The sequence below is a fragment of the Notechis scutatus genome, chromosome 16 (genome assembly GCF_049901735.1).
Source record: "Notechis scutatus isolate UNSWTSFEM ecotype Mainland chromosome 16, rNotScu1.2, whole genome shotgun sequence".
Taxonomy (NCBI): domain Eukaryota; kingdom Metazoa; phylum Chordata; class Lepidosauria; order Squamata; family Elapidae; genus Notechis; species Notechis scutatus.
In genome coordinates this window covers 5538884-5560955 of record NC_142024.1, presented here as the reverse complement: position 1 = coordinate 5560955, position 22072 = coordinate 5538884, and the positions used below count along the sequence as shown (strand labels likewise).

General features: G+C 42.7%; 1 protein-coding gene across 1 annotated transcript in view; it reads right to left on the bottom strand.

Annotated features, from left to right (window-relative positions):
• PEX14 (peroxisomal biogenesis factor 14) overlaps positions 1 to 22072 on the bottom strand; it is an 86820-nt gene that overhangs the window by 58925 nt on the left and 5823 nt on the right. Inside the window, exon 2 of the mRNA XM_026686458.2 lies at positions 21289 to 21336. Within this exon, the coding sequence (XP_026542243.2) occupies positions 21289 to 21336 (48 nt within the window). The remainder of the gene's footprint in view (positions 1 to 21288; positions 21337 to 22072) is intronic.

Sequence of the window (22072 nt, the reverse complement as noted above, 5' to 3'; positions counted from 1 at the left end):
CTTCTTGGTCATGCCAGCGGAGGAATTGGCGGAGATGCAACAGAGGACCAAGTTAGGGGAGAGTTCATAAAATATCAGAATGATAGAAACAGGGCCCTCCAAATCTATACATGGCCTTGGACTTTGTGAATTTTCATTCATTCCATAAATGTAAGTTGTTGCTCTGTAAAGCAATCTGGGGACAGACCTAAAATATCTGGAGACCAGGGAATATCTACAGAATGCATTAAAAAAAAAAAAAGGACTGGACATTTTATAGAGTAAAAGCTTGTTCAAGCATATTATAAAAAGAGCAGAGAATCCATTCTGAATCCATATAGGAAGGCTGGAAAACCATGGAGAATTAACGTTATTTCTCAAGAACACGGATCAAGCTGAAAGACGGGGCTGCGTCCCATGTTGTTTGAAGTGAGGCATCCCATAATAGGATCTCTAAGTTAAATCCGTGAAGCCTGTAATTCTATAAAAAAATACTCACTGGCCCTGCCAGTCCCTTCTGCTCCCCAACCACCTTGGGGTCATGCCTTGAAATTACAGCACTTTGCAAGCCCAGGTAGATTCTAATTTCAAAGTTCTCTAGTCCTGAATGAGTGCTTTAAAGGGTCCCAAAGATTTTGGCAAAAGACCAAAGGTAAAAGCATGGGGGAAAGATCCAACGAAGAGATCCAGTGAGAAAGGTACTCTTTCGACTCCGGCTATCGGAGGATTTAAATGACATTTATATCCCAGCGCTTCCCAAAACAATTTTTGGTGACCTGAAACTGAGCCAGGAATTGGCTCACCTTGTGAGATCTAGACTTAGTTCAGCCCAACCCTGGTCTAAACTTACCATTACCGCCTATGATTTTTGGGCACTAAGTTGCCAGCCTCAATGTCCTCAGCCACCGGTGGACACTTTTTGTCTAGGCAAGATCCGGTCTGCGCAAATGCAACATCAAAGTAACTCCAAAAACAAGGCAAGGAACAATGAAATATTGGCTTGTAGGCTTGTCAGTCGCACCGTAAATATTCCATGAATGGATGGACTCCTTCAGCTTCCCATGGGGGCCATCCAGCATCTTTTATGGCCATTATGCTCAACTATTTTTTTAAAAAAAAAAACCAAAGACCTGTCATGATAACCTTACCAGGGGACGGAGTGGGGGGAAGAGAAAGGAGGGGAAGCGAGAGAGAAAGAGAGAGAGAATCCCATCCAAATGAAGCGAAACCAGATTCTCCGGGGAGAAGAGGGTTGTATTATATCCTTCTTCCTTCAACTACCTCCATGGAAGCTGGAGTCCAGGGAGGGGTGGGGGGAGAAGAAAACTTGCTTTCTGACTGCCACCCCCAGGAAAAATGTCTGGCTGGGATCTCGGAGAGCAAACGGCTGCTCCATGCAGGTAGGACCAAACTCCATGGAATATGTGAGGAGAGGAAAACAAACACGGAAGAATGGCAAATTATGCAGGTGTCCTTCTTGTTGTGTTAATTTTACCCCTCTAGGGACAAAAAGTTGGTGTTCCTATCGTTACTTTAGTTTAATGCCTGTGGATTTTGGAGCCAGGAGTATCTGCCTTCTGTCTCAGGCAGAGAAGCGGATTTTTCTTCTTGAAGAACAGATGAAGTCCCTCCATTTGTTACATCAAGGGCCTTCAAACTTGGCAAGTTTAAGACGTGTGGACTTCAACTCCCAGAATTCCTGAGCTAAGATGACTGGAGGAAGAGGAATTCTGGGAGTTGAAGTCCACAAGTCTTAAAGCGGTTAAGTTTGAAAAAACCCCGTGTTACATCTTTATAGAAGTAAAAAAATGTGTCTAATTTCCTATTTATCCCAACTGGTGCTCTTTAGATGCCCCGATTGGCTGAAAATTCTGGGCAGTGTAATCCCAACCTATCTGGAAGCCACTAGGTTGGGGAAGTTGGATTTTGTTGACTTCAAAGATTTAAAGCCCACGTTTCATATAAGACGTCATGGATCTTCTCCATGTAAGATAAGTTGGATGAAATGTGACTGGCTGGCCCGAAGTCAGCTAATCAACGTCTCCGGCTGAAACTATGAAAGCGGCTAGGTTTCCCGGATGTTAGTCCGTCACCTTAACCACTATGCCACCCTGTCTTTCATCAGAAATGAGGGGGAAATCAAGGGTTGTCACTAAAAAGACACTCAGGAATTCTGACACAAAGAAAACTTGCCAATTGAGCTTTTTAAAAACATTCTTCTTTGTAGGTTTCCCCCCCTCTCTCTCTCCCTCCCTCCCTCCCTCCCTGTTTTTTTAAATTTTCCTTAAACCTTGAAGTAGTCAGCACATGTCAAGCATTATTACAATTACACTTTTTCCCTACTAAAAAATTAATAACCAACTACCTTCTTTAGAGAAGGAACGGGGTGCGGTGGGGAAGAAAGCCAGTAGATTTTTACCTATTGCAAAAGCATCAGGAAAGGAAAGACAGAGGCAGTACATATATCTGTTGAAGAAGAAAAAATCTCAACCTCCATAGAGGTAGTCCTCAAGTTACAACTGTTTGTTTTAGTGGCCCAAATAACAGAAGTATTGAAAAAATGGGATTTACGACTGTTTTTTTCCGCACGGCCAGTGCAGCCTCCTCACAATCACTGGATCAAAATTCTCCGTTGCTATGTCCCAAGCAGAGGTGGGTCTTCAGCAGGTTCTGACCAGTTGTGAAGAACCGGTAATGGAAATTTTGAGTCGTTCGGAGAACCGTCCAATCCCACCTCTGACTGGCCCCACCAACCCACATCTCTTCTCTGCCTCCCATTGAGTCCCAGCTGATCGGCTGGGTCTTCTTTGGTTGCCCTGCACAGGAGAACAGAGCTGGAAAGCAGGGGATTTTTACAGTATCCTTCCCCTGCCACGCCCACCAAGCCATTCCTATCTGAAGGGCAGCCATTATATTATATTATGCAAAATATATTAATCCAGTCCAGTGGTGGGCGTTCAAGATTTTTTACTACCGGTTCTGTGGGCGTGGCTTGGTGGGTGTGGCAGGGGAAGGATATACTGCAAAATCCTCATTCCCTCCCCACCCTGCTAACCTGCTTTCCAGCTCCGTTTTCCTGTGCAGGGCAACCCAAGGAGACCCAGCTGATCAGCTGGGACTCAATGGGAGGCAGAGAAGAGATGGGGTTGGCGGGGCCAGTTAGAGGCGGGATTGGCCGGTTCTCCAAACGACTCAAAATTCCCATTACCGGTTCTCCAGAACTGGTCAGAACCAGCTGAAGGCCACCTCTGATCCAGCCCAACATTTCTCTTGTTCAGGACTTGGAAAACCCAGGCTCTTGAGAAGGCGTGTTCCATCACAAACAGGGCACTTATGTCAGGTTTGGAAACATCTTGGCTAAGAGGTTTGCAATATTCTTTAAAAAGAAAAAAGAAAGCAATACGCTATCTTTTTCTTCCGAAATAGGGCCTTGTGAAGGGCTTTTCATCCCACCCATCAATGGTAACCCAATTTGGATGCTTCCAAGCTCTGTCTGCAGGTCTGCTGAGGAAATCAACACTTTTTATCTTAAGGATTATGGATTAACTGCTTGGCTGAGTACCATAAAATAATAAATAAAATAAAATAAAATAAAATAAAATAAAATAAAATAAAATAAAATAAAATAAACACAATACAATAAAATAATAAAATAAAATAAATAATAAAATAAAATAATCCACACCAAAGATCCTGTTCTTTGCTTTTCCAAGACTGCCATCAGCCCCTGTTCTCCTCTGCCCAGCTCTGCCCATGTGAAGATTTATTAACATTTACAGTAAAAACAAATAATATAAATGCTCAAGTAAGAAATACAGTGAGGTAAAGGGCTGCTTGGCTAGCACCATTTATCCGTGGAAATCCAATTAGCACTCAAGTGGCAAAGATACCTAGAAAAGAACTTCCAATTGAATCAAAAAACGAGACGAAAACATTAACCTGATGGCTAAAAATCCACATTTAAAACATTTAAAGTAATAAAGGCCCTTTTATTGAGTCTTTTCTATATTTCATTAGGGCTGCAATTGACCAAATGCACTTTTCTAAGGGCTGGGTTTGTTTTTCTGTGGTTTTTCCCCCCCTTTCCCTCCATTTTTTTTTTTATAATTTGGTCTTCTAAATCTAATAGTCCACTCTTTTATTTCGTCTGTGATAGCTTAAAAGTAAAGAGAAAATGCAATTTTTGTTATCATGTTCTTTAAAGAAGAACAAAAAAGAACCATCACGCTTCTCTCTACCAAGATGATGATGAAGATAATAATAATGATAAATAAATGAGGACGAATAATCCGAAGTACTAGTGAATAAGTAAATCATTTCTGGCTAATAAGGCCGATATTAATAACGATGGAGAAGAAGAGCTGTCACCTAATTAATGAAATCATCGTGAATTAATCGTTGGAGTTTTAGCTAAAAGGTGGGGTACAAATATGCTAATCCAATAAATCTGCGGAGCCCTTGAAATTTACATAAACTTGCATGTGAATGAGAAGCACTGAATTTTTCACATATAGGGAGAGGAGAAAATTGCTCATTCCTTCGCTCTCTCTCTCAGAATATATATTCTTATATATTAAAAACAATCCAGTTGGCTAATAGGGCACATAGTTTAATAATCTTCGGGTTGTCTTCTATCTAAGATAGTAGATTCCTTAGCTTCTGGCGGCCTTAGAGAACAGAGGTCTCCCATTTCCATCTGTAGAGGTTAAGATCTGTGAACAAAGCCAAGCACCAAGATCTACGGGCAACTGGAGAGTAGATCTTGGTGCTTTGCTCATCCTCTGCAGATGGAGAAGGGAGACCTCTATTCTCAAAGGCTGTCATAAGCCAAGGAATCTACTGCCTTAGCAGCTTCTTCTGAGTTCCCAGCCAAATATTTTCAGAAATGTGAAGACGCATGAGATTTAACCCATTAATAGAGAGAAAGGGGAATGTCAGATAAGTGGGGTGTGTGTGTGTGTGTGTGTGTGTGTGTGTGTGTGTTAAAGTTTTGCTTGCAAGGGAAAGCATAATTTCAACCTCCAATGGAAAGGGATCTAGCAAGGAAGGGCAGGAAAGGCGTGGCAGGAAAGAAAGCAAATGAAAGAAGGAAGACCGGAAAGAGAAAAATTGAGGGGACAAGGCAGAAAAAGAAAGAACAACTTAGAGAGACCAGGCTCCACCCATTTCTGAATATCAAGATTCTTCATCTGAGAAGTATTTGCAATGCTCAGAGTTTGGCAGGTGTTTTTTTTTTTTTTTTTTGTAACCTGCCCTCAGGCAGAAGCAGCTGCATGGACTACTTGTACGTATGGTTTGTACCTCCCAAATCAAAAAGAAAAAGGAAACAACCAGGGCCAAAGCGGGGAGGTTATACAAGGGCTGCTCAATGCATGGAGCGAGAGGGAAAGAAAATTTTTAGCAGGTCCAGAAGTCCTCCATCCTGGAGATCAATTCATTTAGCGCTGCCTCTATGCATTCAGAGGAAAATACTTCTGTTTCCCTGAAAATACGACCTACCCTGAAAGTAAACCCTAGCTTGATTTTTTTACACATGCACCCAATATAAGCCCTACCCCCAAAATAAGCCCTAATTAAGACCCCGCCCACTCCAGAGTGCACGGGTAAAAATCAAGCTAGGGTGGGGATGAGGGGGTGAAGCTGCCCTACTTTGGACGGTTGTAGCCAGGCCTCACACACCCCAATTTCTTGGGCAGCTGGCAAGGCTGGCAAGGCTTTCTGGAAGCCCTCTGTAGCTGAGATCAAAGCTCTGGATCGATCCAGAGCTCTGTTATTGGCTCCAGAGGCCTTCAGGAAAGCCTTACTGGTCACAGAAGAAGTAGTTCCTGAAGGCCTCTGACAGCGAAAAGGAGGCCGGGGGCGACGCGCACAAGTGAAGTTAGTCAATGGATGACGTCCCCTGAAAATAAGACCTGGTGCCTTTTTTTTTTGTGGCAAAAAATATAAGACAGGGTCTTATTTTGCGGGGAAACACATCAACATGCAGAAATTGGGTTAGACCCGTTTCGAATTCCTGCCAAGTAGGTTAGTTTTTTTTAAAAAAAGTCCTATTTTAATTAGCTGGACTTCCAACGAGTGATTTGATCAAAACCTAACGGTGTCTAGATGCATTCTCAGCTAGGTGGTCTCCACCTCCGCAGCAGAAAAGGTCTTCTAATGGAAATTAGAGGCCGTTTCTACTTTATTCTGCTGTGCAGCATCGGGAAAAACTTGGAACTTTACTCAGGATTTTTGCTTGATCAAGTCCCAGGAATCTAGTTTAAGATCATCTGCCTTCTGGGTCAGTCCCAAAGGTTGGAGCAAAACGCAAACCCCAGCCAATCGTTTGTAGCCAGTTTATGCATGCCAAAATTCACCCGCTAAATATTTTGCCAGCAAACAGAACTAGCAATCCATAATTCAGCAATCAGGCCATGTGCTCTGCATAGAGAAAGGTGCATATTCAGCCTCTGGTTTTATTACACAGAAAACCAGAGAACTGAGGAGGGATGATGAGAACATGGGAAAAAAAATCTTTCTCTGGAAAAAGTAGAAGAGCAGATTCCCCCCTTTACTTTCAACATTTCTAGAAATCTTATTCTGCTACGGGTTTTTTTTTCCCCTTACTGCTCTTTCCCTGGAATATTTCCATATTTCCCCTCCCATCTTTATCACCTTTCCTATCTTTTATCCTTCCACCTGAAGAAATGGGAGAAGAGATTTCTATAAATGCTGGGATGCTTTTATTAGAAGGCATTTAAAACTGTGTCTTCTGAAATAAGGAATTTGGAAACATTCCTTGTAAGGGAAAAGCATTTTTAAATGCAATGTTTCATTTTACTTGGGAGATGGGAATCACGAATTAACGTTGCCAGCAAAAAGAATAAAAAAAAAACAGACAGAGGATTTTGGACTGAGCAACTAGGAAAGTGACAGAATCTGGATACAAAATTGATCCACCGGCCCCTTACTTATGGCTTGTAATTAGAGCTATCAATTCCCTAATTACAAAGGGGCTTTATTTCAGACAGAAGATCAGAAACTCTGAATAAGGCCAACTTTCTGGAAGAAGCCTCATGGCTTGTCCACAAAACATATGCCGGCTTGATCTTTTCCAACCTGTTGTGTAAGTCAACAGCCCTGCTGACATTTTCGGGCGTTAAGTAACACAGGGACATTTTCCTGGTGGCCCCAAAAGTACACAAAGGGACACGGAGAGAATCTACAAAACATGGAGGTACCCCTCAAAATAGCGGATTGATCCAGAACAGGGGTCGGCAACCCGCGGCTCTGGAGCCACATCTGATCCAGAGGGTGAAGGTGCAGATCATCCGGGAGCAATAAAGACTCCATCCCTCCCTTTGAGTGGTTTTTGTGTACAGGGAATATGGTAGGTGCAAGGGGGCCACCCAGACTTCTGGGCGAGTTCTGGAAAGGAAACCGTTCACTTTCATAGAACTTGGGATGGCAAGAATAGTTGGGACCAAGAGACAAACGAAAGGCAAAGTGGAAATGGGGGACATTCTGGGATTCCTCTAGCCAAGCGGTCACTCCGCTTCCTCCAGCCCCCTCCTTTCCCCCTCAAGGGGAAAGCGGCCATCGATCTTGAGTCGTGCAACTTCCAGGGTCGTTCCTTATCTCAGAACAGCCTCTGCCGCGAATTCCTGCCTGCGCTTTAATGTTTAAATTATTAAATGCATTAATGTATTTACATTATTCAAGTCTTATGTGCATTTTTCTCGGATAATTTATGTATAAGAGTTTGAATGTCCATGACTGTTAATGTCTACAACCCTTCCTGTTCATTATTGATTCTGGAAAGGGGGGAAAAAGTCAGTGTTTTAATGCCTTATTTTTAATGTATTAAGAGTCTGAATAAGTGCATTCTCTTTTTTCTTTTGTAATTTCATAATTTAAGTAGTGCATTTATTAAACTGACACAGTATGAATTGTGGTGAAGGTTGGCTCCAGTCCAGCCTGCCAGAGCAGTTCGACCGACCATCACACTACTTTGCAAATCAAGTAGCAGTTTAGCTCCAGACCTCAACAATTTCTCAGGGAAACCAGAAGTGAATTTTTTTTTTGAAACTTCTGACAATCACCTACTTATCTGCATGCCACTGCCCTCCATTTTCCTTTTTTGGGGTGGTGGTGGTACATTTTGGGTACTGTGGGCATGTGAATCAACCAAAACTCCACCCAAATTTATGACTTCCTTTATAGATTTGAATTGGTTTGCCAAAAGGGACGAGCCAAAAGTCTATTGATCTCTGATCAATTCAATGACGGTTGGCTGAATTTGACAGAACGGACTGATCCGGAGATCTGGCTGGAAGATTCAACTCAAAGAGGTGATTCCGTTGAATGCCTTTCAGATCGAAGCCTCACATACCACCCTTTTGGCAAAACTGAGATATAAATGGATTGTTTTCCCTTTTTCTAACTAAAGCAAGGCTTAATGTTCAGGTTAAGAGAAGAGAACCACAGTAAAAGAAAAAAAAATTCACATACAAGAACGAGTCCATTTCAGACACCCCTGAGAAAGATTTTTTTGCTTAGAATAAAGAGAGCAGGATTTACATTCAAGGGATGTGAAATTAAGTTGGGATCAAGAATTTCGATGAATAGAGGGTATCGTAGCTTTCTGAGCTGTGAAGGAGGTTCAGACTCGTGGTTTTTCTTGCCAGACACTGGATCATATAGTGACTGGCTGCCATTTGAGAGGTTATACAGGAGGAAAAGCAGATTATTTTTTTCTCCAAGTAAGAGCTTAATTGGATAAATGGCCTAGATACTTATTCCATTCTCATGAGCCAATATATTTCAAAATGCAACCTATAACATATATAAAACTTCTCGTATTCCTCATCTTATAAAATTGGCTGCATATTTATCATATGTGCACTATAGTATTATAAGCTCCTTTGAGATATAGATATTCTACTATTATCCATGTATTCCAAGCCATACAGGAAGGAAGGAAGGAAGGAAGGAAGGAAGGAAGGAAGGAAGGAAGGAAGGAAGGAAGGAAGGAAGGAAGGAAGGAAGGAAGGAAGAAGGAACCCTGACATGTCCAAAATATGACAGTGAAATCATATAAAGTTGCAATCAGTGTCCACCAAAACTACAAAGTTTGGTCTTTCAACAATATCTTCAGCAAACTCCATGGGCCATGGTGGAAACAGTTCCAAATATCTGGATAATTTCAAGTCACTATTTTAGTACACAAGTGGATCGAAAGCAGGCATTTTGATTGCCAATTTTTGGTATTCCTCAACAGCTAAACTATGCACATAAATAGACCCTGTGCCTGAATTTTAGTGTATGGTATTCACAAATGATTTCCAACTCTCAGAGCGCTTTCTATGAAGTTCTATATAACCTTTAAAATCAAATGATCTCTACCCTATTGAATTAATCTACTCCAAGCTGTCTTAAAACCAACCAAAACGGCAACTCGGGATTGTATAAATGTTAAGGGGCCGTAACTCTTTGTGAACAGTAGATACAAAAGGACCAGGCCAACTTGGCTCCTGTAATTATTTAGGATAAAACTTCCTGAGGACAAGATCAAGTTCCTGGCGACTTCAGGGACACAGTCATTGAAAGATTTGTTTTATTTATTAGAAAAATTTCAGCCCTGTCCAAACAACCTCCCCAAAAGAGGAAGGGGTGGGAGGCAGGGCTTCCTTTTGGGGGAGGTGCAAAGCATCTCAAGGCAAACTTGTTTCCTGCAAAACTGCTGTTTTATTCATACGCAGAATTAATCAATTAGTAAACTAATAGGATTAATCAACTCGTATTTCTTTCACTGGGTGATTGCCCGCATACTTCCTGAGCCGTCTTGGCAGCCTTTCCTGCAGGCTGCCAAGTGAGGACCACAAGCGGCGTGGGGTGTTCTTCCATCCGAGGGAGACATTAAATTATCTGTGGCCCTTCTTTAATTATCACCACTGGCAAGGATTCCACTTGGCTAGGTAAACTGCACATTAAAGGAACCCACTGAAACTTTTAAGAACCTGGGCCAGAACTTTTTTGAGAGTGTTTTCCCTCCTCTCGGTTCTTCCTTGTGTATTTTTCAGATTGTTAACCCGAAGGCTGTTTATTGCCAGTCTTTTATGATGCCGGAGGTTTTTTTTGGTGAAGAGCTGAACCAAACTATAGCTTTGAACGGATTAATTCATAATTGATGAGCAAGCATCCTTTGACTTTAAACTATTTTCTTACAGGTAAAGGAGAACAAAAACGGAACTTCTAAATACAATCCCAATGGTTTAACCAAAAATTGTATTAAAAAACCTACTAATGTAGATCCCTTTTTTAAAAAAATAAATCAAAATTGTTTTCCTGACTTAAAATAAAAATAAAAATAAATAAATGTTAAACAGAGTAAAATAACATTAGAAGAGGCTGCATTTTTCAATGAATTAAATCCGGAATGCATTAATTCAACCTTTATCATCGATAGTAAACTAATTTGAAGGCTGTGAGCCGACAGATTTTGTAAGATCTTTTGAGAATCTAAAACCCAGCCCATCGTAAAATGGAACAAAACTCGCTTTACAAATTTCTCTAACATATACAGTTGAGTTTAAAGGATTGAATATGACATTAGCCAGATATTAATAGCTACATCAATTTTGGGCTCAGTTGTGGTCGTAAAGGTAAGGACTACCTCTACACCACTGGAAGCATCTTTGCAAGTGATCCATTTTCCCAAGCACAGGCTACTAAGCATTATCCCAGACTTGCCAGCAGAGTTTTCACAACCAGCTCTAATTGTTTCACTTCAACTTTGTCCCAGCTCTCACACACCCCTCCATCCGCTTGATCGTAGCTTTGTAGGCCTCCAAGCAAAGGGGAGAATAACAGACTAACAAAGTTGGAAGGGACCTTGGAGGTCTTCTAGTCCAACCTCCTCCTTCTCGGGAAGGAAACCCCATACCATTTCCGACCAATGGTTGCCCAATCTCTCCTTGAAAACTCCCATTGTTGGAGCGTTTAAAACTTCCGGTGGTAAGTCGTTCCACTGTTGACAGTTCTAAATTTTTGGTTTTCCCTACAGTATCTAAAATCCATACCAAACTGAGCCAATTTGAGGTGGGCACCATCAGGATGATCAAAAAGAGGGGGGGGAAGCAGATATAGATTGAATGCCTGGGGAAGAGAAGCACATAGGTCCAGAGGTTACTCTTTGCGGGAGGGAAATGAAGGGGGCCAAGGGCTCTTTGGTAGTACAATACTGACATCCAACGGCTTGTTAGCTTAACCTCTGGCTCCGTCTCCCCAGGGGGAAGTTTCTTGTCTTGGCATCAAACCGGGAAGCAGTTAATTCGAGGGCCAACCCTCCCGTGCAATCCCGTTATCGGTGTGTGTGCGTGCCCGTTACACAAACAGGCAGTTGGGTATACAGCAGTTTCCACAAGCATATTTTGCGGGTGGCTAGGAGGGGGGGGAGAGAGAGAGAGAGAGAGAGGAAGAGAAAGTGGAGAGGGGAAAAAAAAGTTGTTCGGTGCTGTTTTTAAGCGCTGACGCTGCCATTTCTAAGGTTAAGTTTGTGTTATTTTTTTTCCTCCCCCTCCCTCCACACCCCCCCCTTTCTCATTACCATTCTTTAACTGTTACAATTTATATCAGCATATAATGTTAAATAATTACAGGGAGCAGAGGCTCACTCTGGCGAGAATATAAACGCGCCGTGGGATTCTACAGATTTAAACAAATAACGCACTCGGCGGGGGGCGAGCAGATGAATTAGCATTAATATCCTTCTCGAGCGATCCCAATGCTGTGTTGCTGTTTAAATACAGATCCTTTCCTGTAACCGTCAAGATGACAGCTTACAAGGGCCAGCCCCCTGGTGCCGTTGGCTGGGGCAGTCTATGCTCTCGCAGACCGCCCCACCAAGGAGAGGGGGCTAAGTTGTGTTTTCATGGGGTACAACAAAATAACACTAATAACCATCATCATCATCACAATAATAAATGAACCCGTGGATCTATCAGGGGCTGCAGCAAAATCTCACGCACAGATTCTTCTACCGCATCAAGATCAGGTTGCCAAACTCATACAGTGGAAGCTTTGCCAGAAGTTTGGGTTCGAAGGCGGCCAAAAAAAATGACTGGGAACATCAAACTGACAAAGTTTTTGAAAATGAACAAGTCAAAGATCTTGTGGGACTTTTGAATCCAAACAAGACAGAAATCTGGACCATAACACTCCTTGACATCACTATTGTGGAAAAGAGAAAAAAAAAAGCGTGGTTCATTGGTGTTGCAATAACCAGGGGATGCACGAATTGGGGAGAAACGACGAGAAAAAAATAATGAAATACCGCAATCTGCACATTGAAGTTCAGCGATTGTGGAGGAAGGAAGGAATATTGCAATGGTTGTATCAATAGTAATAGGGGCCCCTGGAGCAATACCTCAAGGGCTGCCTAGATACATGGAAATTTTGAACTTATTAGACCTGAATATTCTGATTTTGCAAAAAAACCAACAAAAAAAACCCACCTAACTCGGAACTGCCTATATACTTAAAAGTTACCTTAATAGCTCTTAGGTCCTTGGTTAGGACTTGAACTGCTAAGTTTTTACCAGTCCCAGACTGTGAATTGAAGATTAAATCTTAAATAATAATAATCCTCTTCTGTTTAGTAGTGTAGAGCAGCCAGCAACATTAAAACCTTCCCTTTTAAGGGTTGTCCCTACAACGGAAGAGAAAGCATTTGTCTTGGCCACAGGGAATCAGTGAAATCGAACTGGATCTACCATTCGCTGTCTTTTCAGCGATAGACATGAAGGAATGTTAGCAGCATTCATGCTTCTAACAAAAGGAGGAGAGAGAACCTAGATGAAGGAAAAAGAGGGAGGGAGGGAGGGAGGGAGAGAGAGAGAGAGAAGAGAAAGCCAAAATAAATAAAAAGGAACAATGGGTACAAAACAAGATTCTTTCAGAGTCACAAGAAAAGTCCACAAACCTCCTATAAACCATGGATGTCCTAAACTACCCCAGCACTTAAAACAAAGATAAATGGATTAGTTGACAATTCTACAAAACGTTTCCAGAAAGTGTCTGTTTTTAATAACTAGATTGCGAATTCTTAAGCGGTGAAGTCTAAAAGGCAAGAGAGGGAAATCGGGGAGATGCATTCATTCTCTGATGCACAAATAAACAAGCGCAGATTAAAAGTCATGTTAAAACTGAGTTTTCTACTCTCTTCCTTCACAAGTCCAGTGCTTCTCATTTACAGCAAGAGGCAGCAATTCCACAACTTTGGTAAGGTTTAAACCAACAACCGCCAAAGGTGCAACGTACATTTCAACTGTGCATTTCAAAGGAGTCCGAGAGGGGCTCCTTTGGTTTAAAGTGGGAGCAGTTTTCCTAGAGGTGCCCAGGCTGCCAGGACTGAAATCCCAGGGTGACAGTTTCAACGGGAGAAAAAAAGAAGAAATGAGCGTGAATGACTAAACAAATAATAAGAAAGTTAGAAAAATCCCTCCATCTCAAATGACACTGCAAATAAAGACCATGTCAAGATTTAAGCTATAATAATGGAAGGGCTATAAAAGGTCTTAACGTTTCTTCCACTGTCCTCTTTTTATGTTCTCTCCTTCGCAGCTAATGCACGGATTTGATTTTTTTATTTTTTTATTTTTTTTGGGGGGGAAAGCAAGTCTCCAGTGAGGAAATCTCACATAGAGCGAAAGCATCTCACGCTAGAAAAATCCACGTGCTTTGTGGATTTCCCCAGCGACAAATCTCTTGTGAGATGTTTTTCCTTCCCAGCCTCCCTCCCTCCCCTTCTGTCTCCCCTCCCCAGCGATCTATACACAGGTCGTCTGCACAAACATAGGCACACACAGATGCATATACTTATAAGACCCTTATTGAAACTGGATGAGGCCAACTCTAAACCTGGAGTAACTATACTCTAGCAAGTTATCCTGGAGTTATCCAATTGGATTACAACTAGGTAATGTCTGAATAGCATCTGGAAGACTTCAAATGGCTGTAGAAGCCTTCTTCTTGGTGTCACTACTCTACAGCTCTTTTTGTAACATTTTATTCCATGCAAAACTTCTGGTGAAGTTGGTTAGGAACCAACCAAAGTTGGTGTGCAACCAAAGCAAGACCATTACGTAACATGAAGAGCACAGGATTAGAAACCTCCATGGATTAAGTTATGTAACTTTGCAAATTACATAGAATTTGACCAGAGTTGCTGTAGGACGACAGTGTCCCCTCCTAGTACAATGTCTGGCATTTCTTAAACAGTGGTTGCCGTTACATCAAAAATCACATGCCATGCAAAACACAGAAAAGGGCATGCAGTACTTTCTACAGCACTCGCTACTGTTCATTTCTCGTTAGACCTGCCTTCCCACCCGCTCCTGCCAGTCCTACCCTGATCTGTTCACTTCTCCTGTCAAAAAAAAATCCCAACGTCCACATTTTTGCCTCTTGAAAAAGGTGGTAGTTATTTAAAGCTGGATAAATCGCTGTCACTTTAGTTAAGAGATCAGAAGATGAATGTGGTCCTACACATTTCCTTCTACACTAAGTTTTGTATCTTCTGATTCTTGATGAATGTATTTTATTTTTTCTTTATGTACACTGAGAGCTTCTGCACCAAAGACAAATCCCTTGTGTGTCCAGTCACACTTGGCCAATAAAGAATTCTATTCTATTCTATTCTATTCTATTCTATTCTATTCTATTCTATTCCTTATTCTATTCTATTCTATTCCTTATTCTATTCTATTCTATTCTATTCTTATTCTATTCTTCTCCGATAAAGTTTGGCCTTCCTGATTTTATTGGGCCCAGGCATTATATAGGCACCAGGTCTAACTGCAACTCAATTTTAACTAAATTCATTAATCTGAACTTGGCATTTGCTAACTAGCCATGATTAGTGCTACTCATATGACATCTGAAAACCATAATGCCGTATTATAGGTAGCCCTCAACTTAGAACAGTCCGTTTAGTGACCATTCAAAGTTACAATGCCAATGAGAAAAATGACCTATACCTATTTTTTCACACTATTGCAACGTCCCCATGGTTCAAAAGTCAGATGCTTTGCAACCGACCCAGAGTTATGACTGTGGCAGTGTCCTGGGGTCATGTGAACCTCTTTTGTGACCTTCTGGCAATCAAAGTCAATGGGGAAGCCAGATTCACTTAACGACCGTGTTACTAAACTTAACAATTGCAGTGATTCACTTAATAATTGTGGCAAGGTAGATCGTAAAGTGGGGCAAAAACTCAATGTGTCTTGCAGACCAACGGAAAGTCGGGCTCGACGGTGGTCATAAGTCGAGGATTAGCTGTAAAGCAGAGGGAAGAAGGATTAAATCGCAAGGGAAAAGAAAGAAACGCGAGGAACCTCACGTTAAGGCCTATGTCGAACCTATCTTTGCAAACAGAATCCAGCTGGCTAAACCACAGAGAAAGAGTTAAAAACACACAAGATGAAGATCCAAGGCGCAAGTTGAAACAGCACTAAACGAAAATCAGCAGCTTGTGCAGGAAATGCTACCTCTGGGAAAGACGTAGGGCAAATGGAAGGGCTGCGTCTCTTAAAAAGCGTAGGTAACTACTGCCCTCTTTTGGATATATGCACACAGCAAGGAATCTCTCCTAAGGAGGGAGATCTACTCAGAGCTCACAATGAATGAAGCCTGCACAGGAGTTGTCGTCCCCTCATCTCTTTGCAAACAAGAGAAAAAAGATTCCAAAAAGAGGATGAGTCAGGACTAAGGGAGTACTTCTGACTAGAAACTTGTCCCTTCCTTCTGTAGACTATCACAAGACCTTTGGTGTTCAAACTCCGTAAGTTGAATCCGGGTATTTCTTTTTCATTAATTTAATAATAATGCCAAGAAGAATAAATTGAGAAACAGGAGCAAAGCCATTTGCATTGTTGAACAGCCAGTGTGGTATTGCAAGAGAAAAGGGGAGGGGAGGGAGTCTGTATTGGAATAATGTGATGCATATTATTTTATTGTTATTCATCACCAAAACTATGACCGGCATCCATGTATTTGCAAATAGTTATCAATAAGAAATATAGTTGCATGGATAAAAAAAGGACCAGGATCAGGGTAAGCAGCAGACACCCTGCAAAATTTAAACTGAAGGGGCTTACAGGCACAAAAAAGGAAATATTTCTTTCTTCTACGAGGCCCATGAGTTCCAAATCCATAGATCCAAGACTCCTTCTTTAAAGGCACATATCTCACACTTAGGCAAGAAAAAACGAAAGTACATGTATAGATTAGGTAAAACCTGGCTTAACAGCAGTAACTCTGAGAGGGATCTCGGAGTCTTAGCGGACAAGCAATTAAATATGAACCAACAGTGTGCAGCAGCAGCCAAAAAAGCCAATACAATCCTAAACTGCATTAACAGAATCAAAATCATGTGAGGTACTAATACTGCTCTATGAAGCCTTTAGCAAGACCACACCTAGAGTCCTTCATCCAGTTTTGGTCACCACATTATAAAAAAAGATGTTGAGACTGTAGAAAAAGTGCAAAGAAGAGCAACTAATATGATGAGGGGACTGGAGGCTAAAACCTACGATAAGACGGTTGCAGGAACTGGGCCTGGCTAGTCTAGGGAAGAGAAGGACCAGGGGAGACAGGAGAGCAGTCTTCCAAGATTTGAGGGGCTGCCCCAGAGAGGAGAAAGGGGGTCAAGCTATTCTCCAAGGCACCTGAAGGCCAGACAAGGAACAATGGATGGAAACTGATCAAGGAGGAATTTTTTGACAGTGAGGACAATCAACCCACGGAACAGAAATTGCCCTCAGAAGTTGTGGGAGCTTCATCACTGGAGGCTTTCAAGGAGAGACTGGACAGAAATAGTATAGGGTCCCCTGCTTGGGCGGGGGGTGGGTGGGTTGGACTAGATGACCCACAAGGTCCCTTCCAACTCTTGTTATTCTGTATGTTTTTTCCAAACACAGTGCAGACCTGCTGACTGCCTCAGGTGCCAGCTGTATCTGGACAGCGTCGAAGGCAGGGAAGCACCGTCTTCGATTAAACCGCCTCCTTCAGACGTACGAAGAGTTTCAAGGAAACCCTCCGATTGATCCGAAGCCGGGCGACTTAAGCAAAGATGACAGCTCCCCTTTAAACATGTCCTCTTGAGGAAGCAGATCGGCATCCGTGGACAGTGGGAAGACAGTATTTGTCCAGATCAACACATTAAAAGGAATCGATAGATTAAAAGAGTGCATTTTGCGCAAACCTCAAAGAAAGAAAAAAGTAAGACGCCACTCAATAAACAGAGTCAGCAGGAATGAGAAGGGACCGAGAAGGGCGGGGGCGGCGGCTGGAAAAAGAAGCGATTCGACCCAAAATCTCACCAAGAGGTCAAGCATAACAGAAAAGGCTTTGACAAATTAATGCATTCTTCCAATAAAAGTTTAATATATGGAAAAACTGACAGCGACTAGAAAGGCAATAAATACAGTGGATAAGACAGGTTCTATGTAACTTATAGAAAGGGCTTTCAACAAACTTTTTTTTTTTTTTTTAATGCGTGCACATGGGCCTCTCTCGCTAAGTTTCTGGCCCACAATTATATTTCGTCAAACTCTAAAGATCAGAACACAGAAGAGGAAAAAAAAGGGATGGACCTGTGTCCCAATTCTGGCAACAACAACAACAACAAGAGAAAGAGAGAGTGAGAAAGGAAGGGGAGGAGGAGGAGGAGGAGCGCCCAAAGCCACAGCAGGGCGAAAACAGAGCCTCCTTCCGCGAAGGGGACGCGGTGGAGGGAGGGGAGGGGAAGGGAGGAGAGTGCGAGAGAGTGTCAGCGAGCATCTGGGCTCAAGGAGACGCTGATCCCATGCCAACAGTGACAAACGTGGCTGTAAATGGCATTGGAGCGAGATGCTGACACCCTGCGAACACAAGGTTACCCTTCCCATTGGGAGAGGGAGCTTTAATAGGCCAAAACCGACAGCGGGGAAATGAGAGGCCAAAATTATTAATAATAACAACAACAACAACAATAACGATGGTCATCGTAGACTCTGCGGCTCCCCGCCGTCCTGGACCCATTTGCCACTGCTTGAGGACAAAGCGCGGATTATTTAAGCTTGAAGAAGGTTGTTTCAAGGGGACTGGGTGGCTTGCGGTATAAACTGGAGCGAGGGTCTTTGAGGGGGGAGAGGGCGAAGGGGGATAATTTCATAAACGGTTGCGGGTAAGTTTCTAGTCCTCGTGGTCCCTGCCATGAACTCAATCATGGCAATGTCTGCCAAGGACTGGGGAGAGAGGGAGGAGGGGGATAAACCGATGCTTTCTGCTACCCGAGAGAGAAATCGTGCTTTTCTTTCAATCCTTTTTGAGTCTTATGCATAGTTCCTATTAAGGGCTCTACCGTTCCTGAATGTTTCACCATTGAAACAAAGGTGAAAAGAGGAGGAGGAGGAGGAGGAGGAGGAGGAGGAGGAGGAGGAGGAGGAGGAGGAGGAGGAGGAGGAGGAGGAGGAGGAGGAAGAAGAAGAAGCATCCCCATGGTCATGTAATCGAAATTGAGACACTTGGCAATTGACTCGTATTTATGACGGTTGCAGCCTCCTGGGGGTGGGGGGGATCATGCAATCCCTTTTGCGGCCTTCTGACAACGGGGAAAGCCAGATTGACTTTAACAACCACGTTAGGGACGGAACAACTGCAGTGATTCCCTAAACACCCGTGGCACAAGAGGTCACAACATGGGGGCAAAAGGCGCTCAGCAAGCGGTTAACTCGGCCACAGAAATGCTGGGTCAACTGTGGGTGTTAAGTCGAGGACTACCCGTGGATTACGGAAATTGGAACAGGATTTTGGGATTGATTCAGAAGTCTGTGGTTATCCCTCCACCCCACCCCCCAAAAAGCCTTAAGGGCTCCCTAACTGGGTCTGCAAAGTCATGAGATCTAAAAAAGTCTAAGATTAGCCTTTGGCCTACAGGGACGGCAATTGGGCAGCCCGACGCAGACATCAGGCAAGCGAGTCAAGCTACAACTGGGAAGTAAACGATCCAATTAGTTCAAGGTCTCCGCAGAGCCCAGTGCTGGTAGATTGGATTAGGCGATGCCTAAGCAGAAAAGGAAGAAGGGAACGGGAGAGTAAGCAAAACAAAAAACAAAAAAACCCAAAGAAAACCAAAGAAAAGATTAATTAAAAGAGGAAGAGAGGAAGGAGCCCTCGCCCACGGAATGATACATGGCTTCCCCCCAAAGGGCTCTTAACTGGGCCCCTGTACGCAGAGGGGTCTCACCTCCACCAGATCAGGTTTTATTCCAGGGCACCGTTTTAGCATTGCGGTGCGCTCCTCTCCCGCTACCCACCCTGCTTTTCCCAACGAATTATTTTTATTTTATATCTATGTCTATATATAGATATATAGCTGCTATGCGTTCCTCTTTCCTCGGAGCAATTACGCGGCAGTATATAAAGAGCAGGGGAGATGATGTTAATTAAACAGAAGATAATTTTCTGTCAGCCCACAGAGTGGGGGGCCAAGGGGTGTGGGGTGGGGGGGGAGGAGGAGAGGAGAGGAGAGGGGAAAAAGAGCAAGCTAGCTGGGCCTTGGCTCCTTGGAAATTTTTCTCTCTTCAAAGTACAGGTATTGGTGTCAGCAAGAAAGGGGCTAATTTATTTAAATAATAATCGTAATAAACTTGACCAAAAAAAAAAGATTACTGCTGGGAGATGTAGAGCAAAGAATAGGAGTTGAAAGTACTGGATGTGCAGCAAATACTCCTAGTCCACACACACACACACACACACACAAAAAACACAATGATGCCAAGGTGAAAGTGGACACACAAGAGGGGTGTGACGTTTTAGGTCGGCAGATCCTTCCCAGGTTAGGTTGGGAAAGAGGGACTGTTAAACCAAGTCTGGCTTTCTTAGCTTATTCCTGGTGTGTCTGCAAAATGTCAGGATGGGAAATTCTGGCTTAAGTGTTCACATGGGCAATAACGACGTCTGCGGGTTTTTGTTTTTTTAAAAAAGAACAGTGAGGGGTTCTGGAATGTAACAGATCGTTCCTCGACTTACGAGCACAATGGAGCCCAACGTTTCTGTTGCTAGGCTGAATTTTGCCCCATTTTATGACCTTCCTTGCTGCAAAAGGGGATCGTGTGACCCCGGGACACTCCATATGAGTCAGTTGCCATCTGAATTTTGATCAGGTGACCTGGTGATATTGCAACAGTCTAAGTGTGAAAAACGGTCATTAGTCACCTTTTTAGGGACGTTGCCACTTGAAACGGTCACTAAATGAACTGTTGTTAAGTCGAGGACCACCTGTCTTTCAAAAGTTGTACGGCTGAATATCGTATTACAAAAATGGCCAGTTTATAAACAGATGACAACTGTAGCTTCTCTGGATTATTTATTCATCCTGCCTCATGTCTACACACTGCAATCCAATGCACTTTTTTCAAGCAAGCCACAACCTGGTGAGTTTATACTTCCTACAAAGCCATGAACTACAGTCCACGAATCCTAACTGGGTTAACACAACACATTATGTTGTGACTTAGTGTTATAGGTGAATCTACCTACTGAATAATCCACTTTAAGTAAGATAAAAGGACCACAAACCTCTTTGCCCCAAGGCTGTTTGTTGAAGAAACAGCGGAATATTAAAAAAAAATGCAAACGGGAAGGAAGGGAGGAAAGCAAAGGATTTGTCTAGGTAATTAGAATGGCAGGAAAAAAAAACAATTAACACCAACCTGCCTTCCAACAAGGACCTGTGTACTGCAGGAGTCAAAAAGAGGGCTGTGAAAATATCTACAGACCCCTCACATCCTGGACATAAAACTGTTTCAATTTCTACCCTAAAAATGACGCTATAGGGCACTGCACACCAGAACAAATAGACACAAGAACAGTTTTCCCCTCATGCCATCACTCTGCTAAACAACTAACCCCCACAACAATGTCAAACTATTTACCAAGACTGTATTACTATTCTTCTTCTCATCCTTCCTATTACCTATCTCCTTTTCTACTTATGACTATAACCTTGTTGCTTGTATCTTCGCAGTTTATATGGTTTTATTTGGTTCCCTAGTATGATCTGATTGCTTATATAGCATCCTATGACTATCACTAAGTGTTGCATCTTATGATTCTTGATGAATGTATTTTTTATGCACACTGAGAGCTTATGAACCGAAGACAAATTCCTTGTGTCCAATCACACTTGGCCAATAAAGAATTCTATTCTATTCTATTCTGTTCTGTTCTGTTCTGTTCTGTTCTGTTCCCATTCCCAGGTAAGGCTTATAAACTGCACACACTCACCAGGGCCTCTCGCGATGATGCTCCATTCTCAGTTCCAGAAGAGCTGATCTGTGCAAAGAAAAACCAAGGTTAGACTGCCACCCAATGGTCATCTCTAAGCAACCTTACAGTCACACACCACAGAGGTGGGAGAACTGCCAGGAGTGCAAACCTATTACAGGTAGTCCTTGACTTACAACAGTTCATTTAGTGACCATTTAAAGTTACAATGGCCCTAAAGAAAAGGACATGGCCGTTTTTCACACTTATGAGTGTTGCAATATCACCGCGATCACATGATCAAAGTTCAGACACTTGGCAACTGACTCATATTGACGACGGTCACGGGGTTCACATGATCCCCTTTTGCGACCTTCTGACAAGCAAAGTCAATGGGGGAAGCCAGATTCGCTTAACAACCGAGTTCTTAACTTAGCGACTTGCAGTGATTCACTTAACAACGGTGGCAAGGTAGCAAACTGGGGCAACACTCACTTAACAAATGTCTCACTTAACTACAGAAATTTTGGGGCTCAATCGTGGTCGTAAGTCGAGGGTTACCTGTTTAAGTCTCTGATCTAAGACTGTAATAAACGGATTGATTACCTCTATTACAAAAAAAGTTGCAATTAAAAGGGTACAGTAATGGAAAGGCTGCAATCATTGAGGAAATAAGAAGAAACTTTCTGACAGTGAGAATAATCAACCCAGGGAACAAAAATTGCCTTTGGAAGTTGTGGGAGCTTCATCCCTGGAGGCACAGAGAGACTGGGCTGCCATCTGTCAGAAATGGTCTATGGTCTCC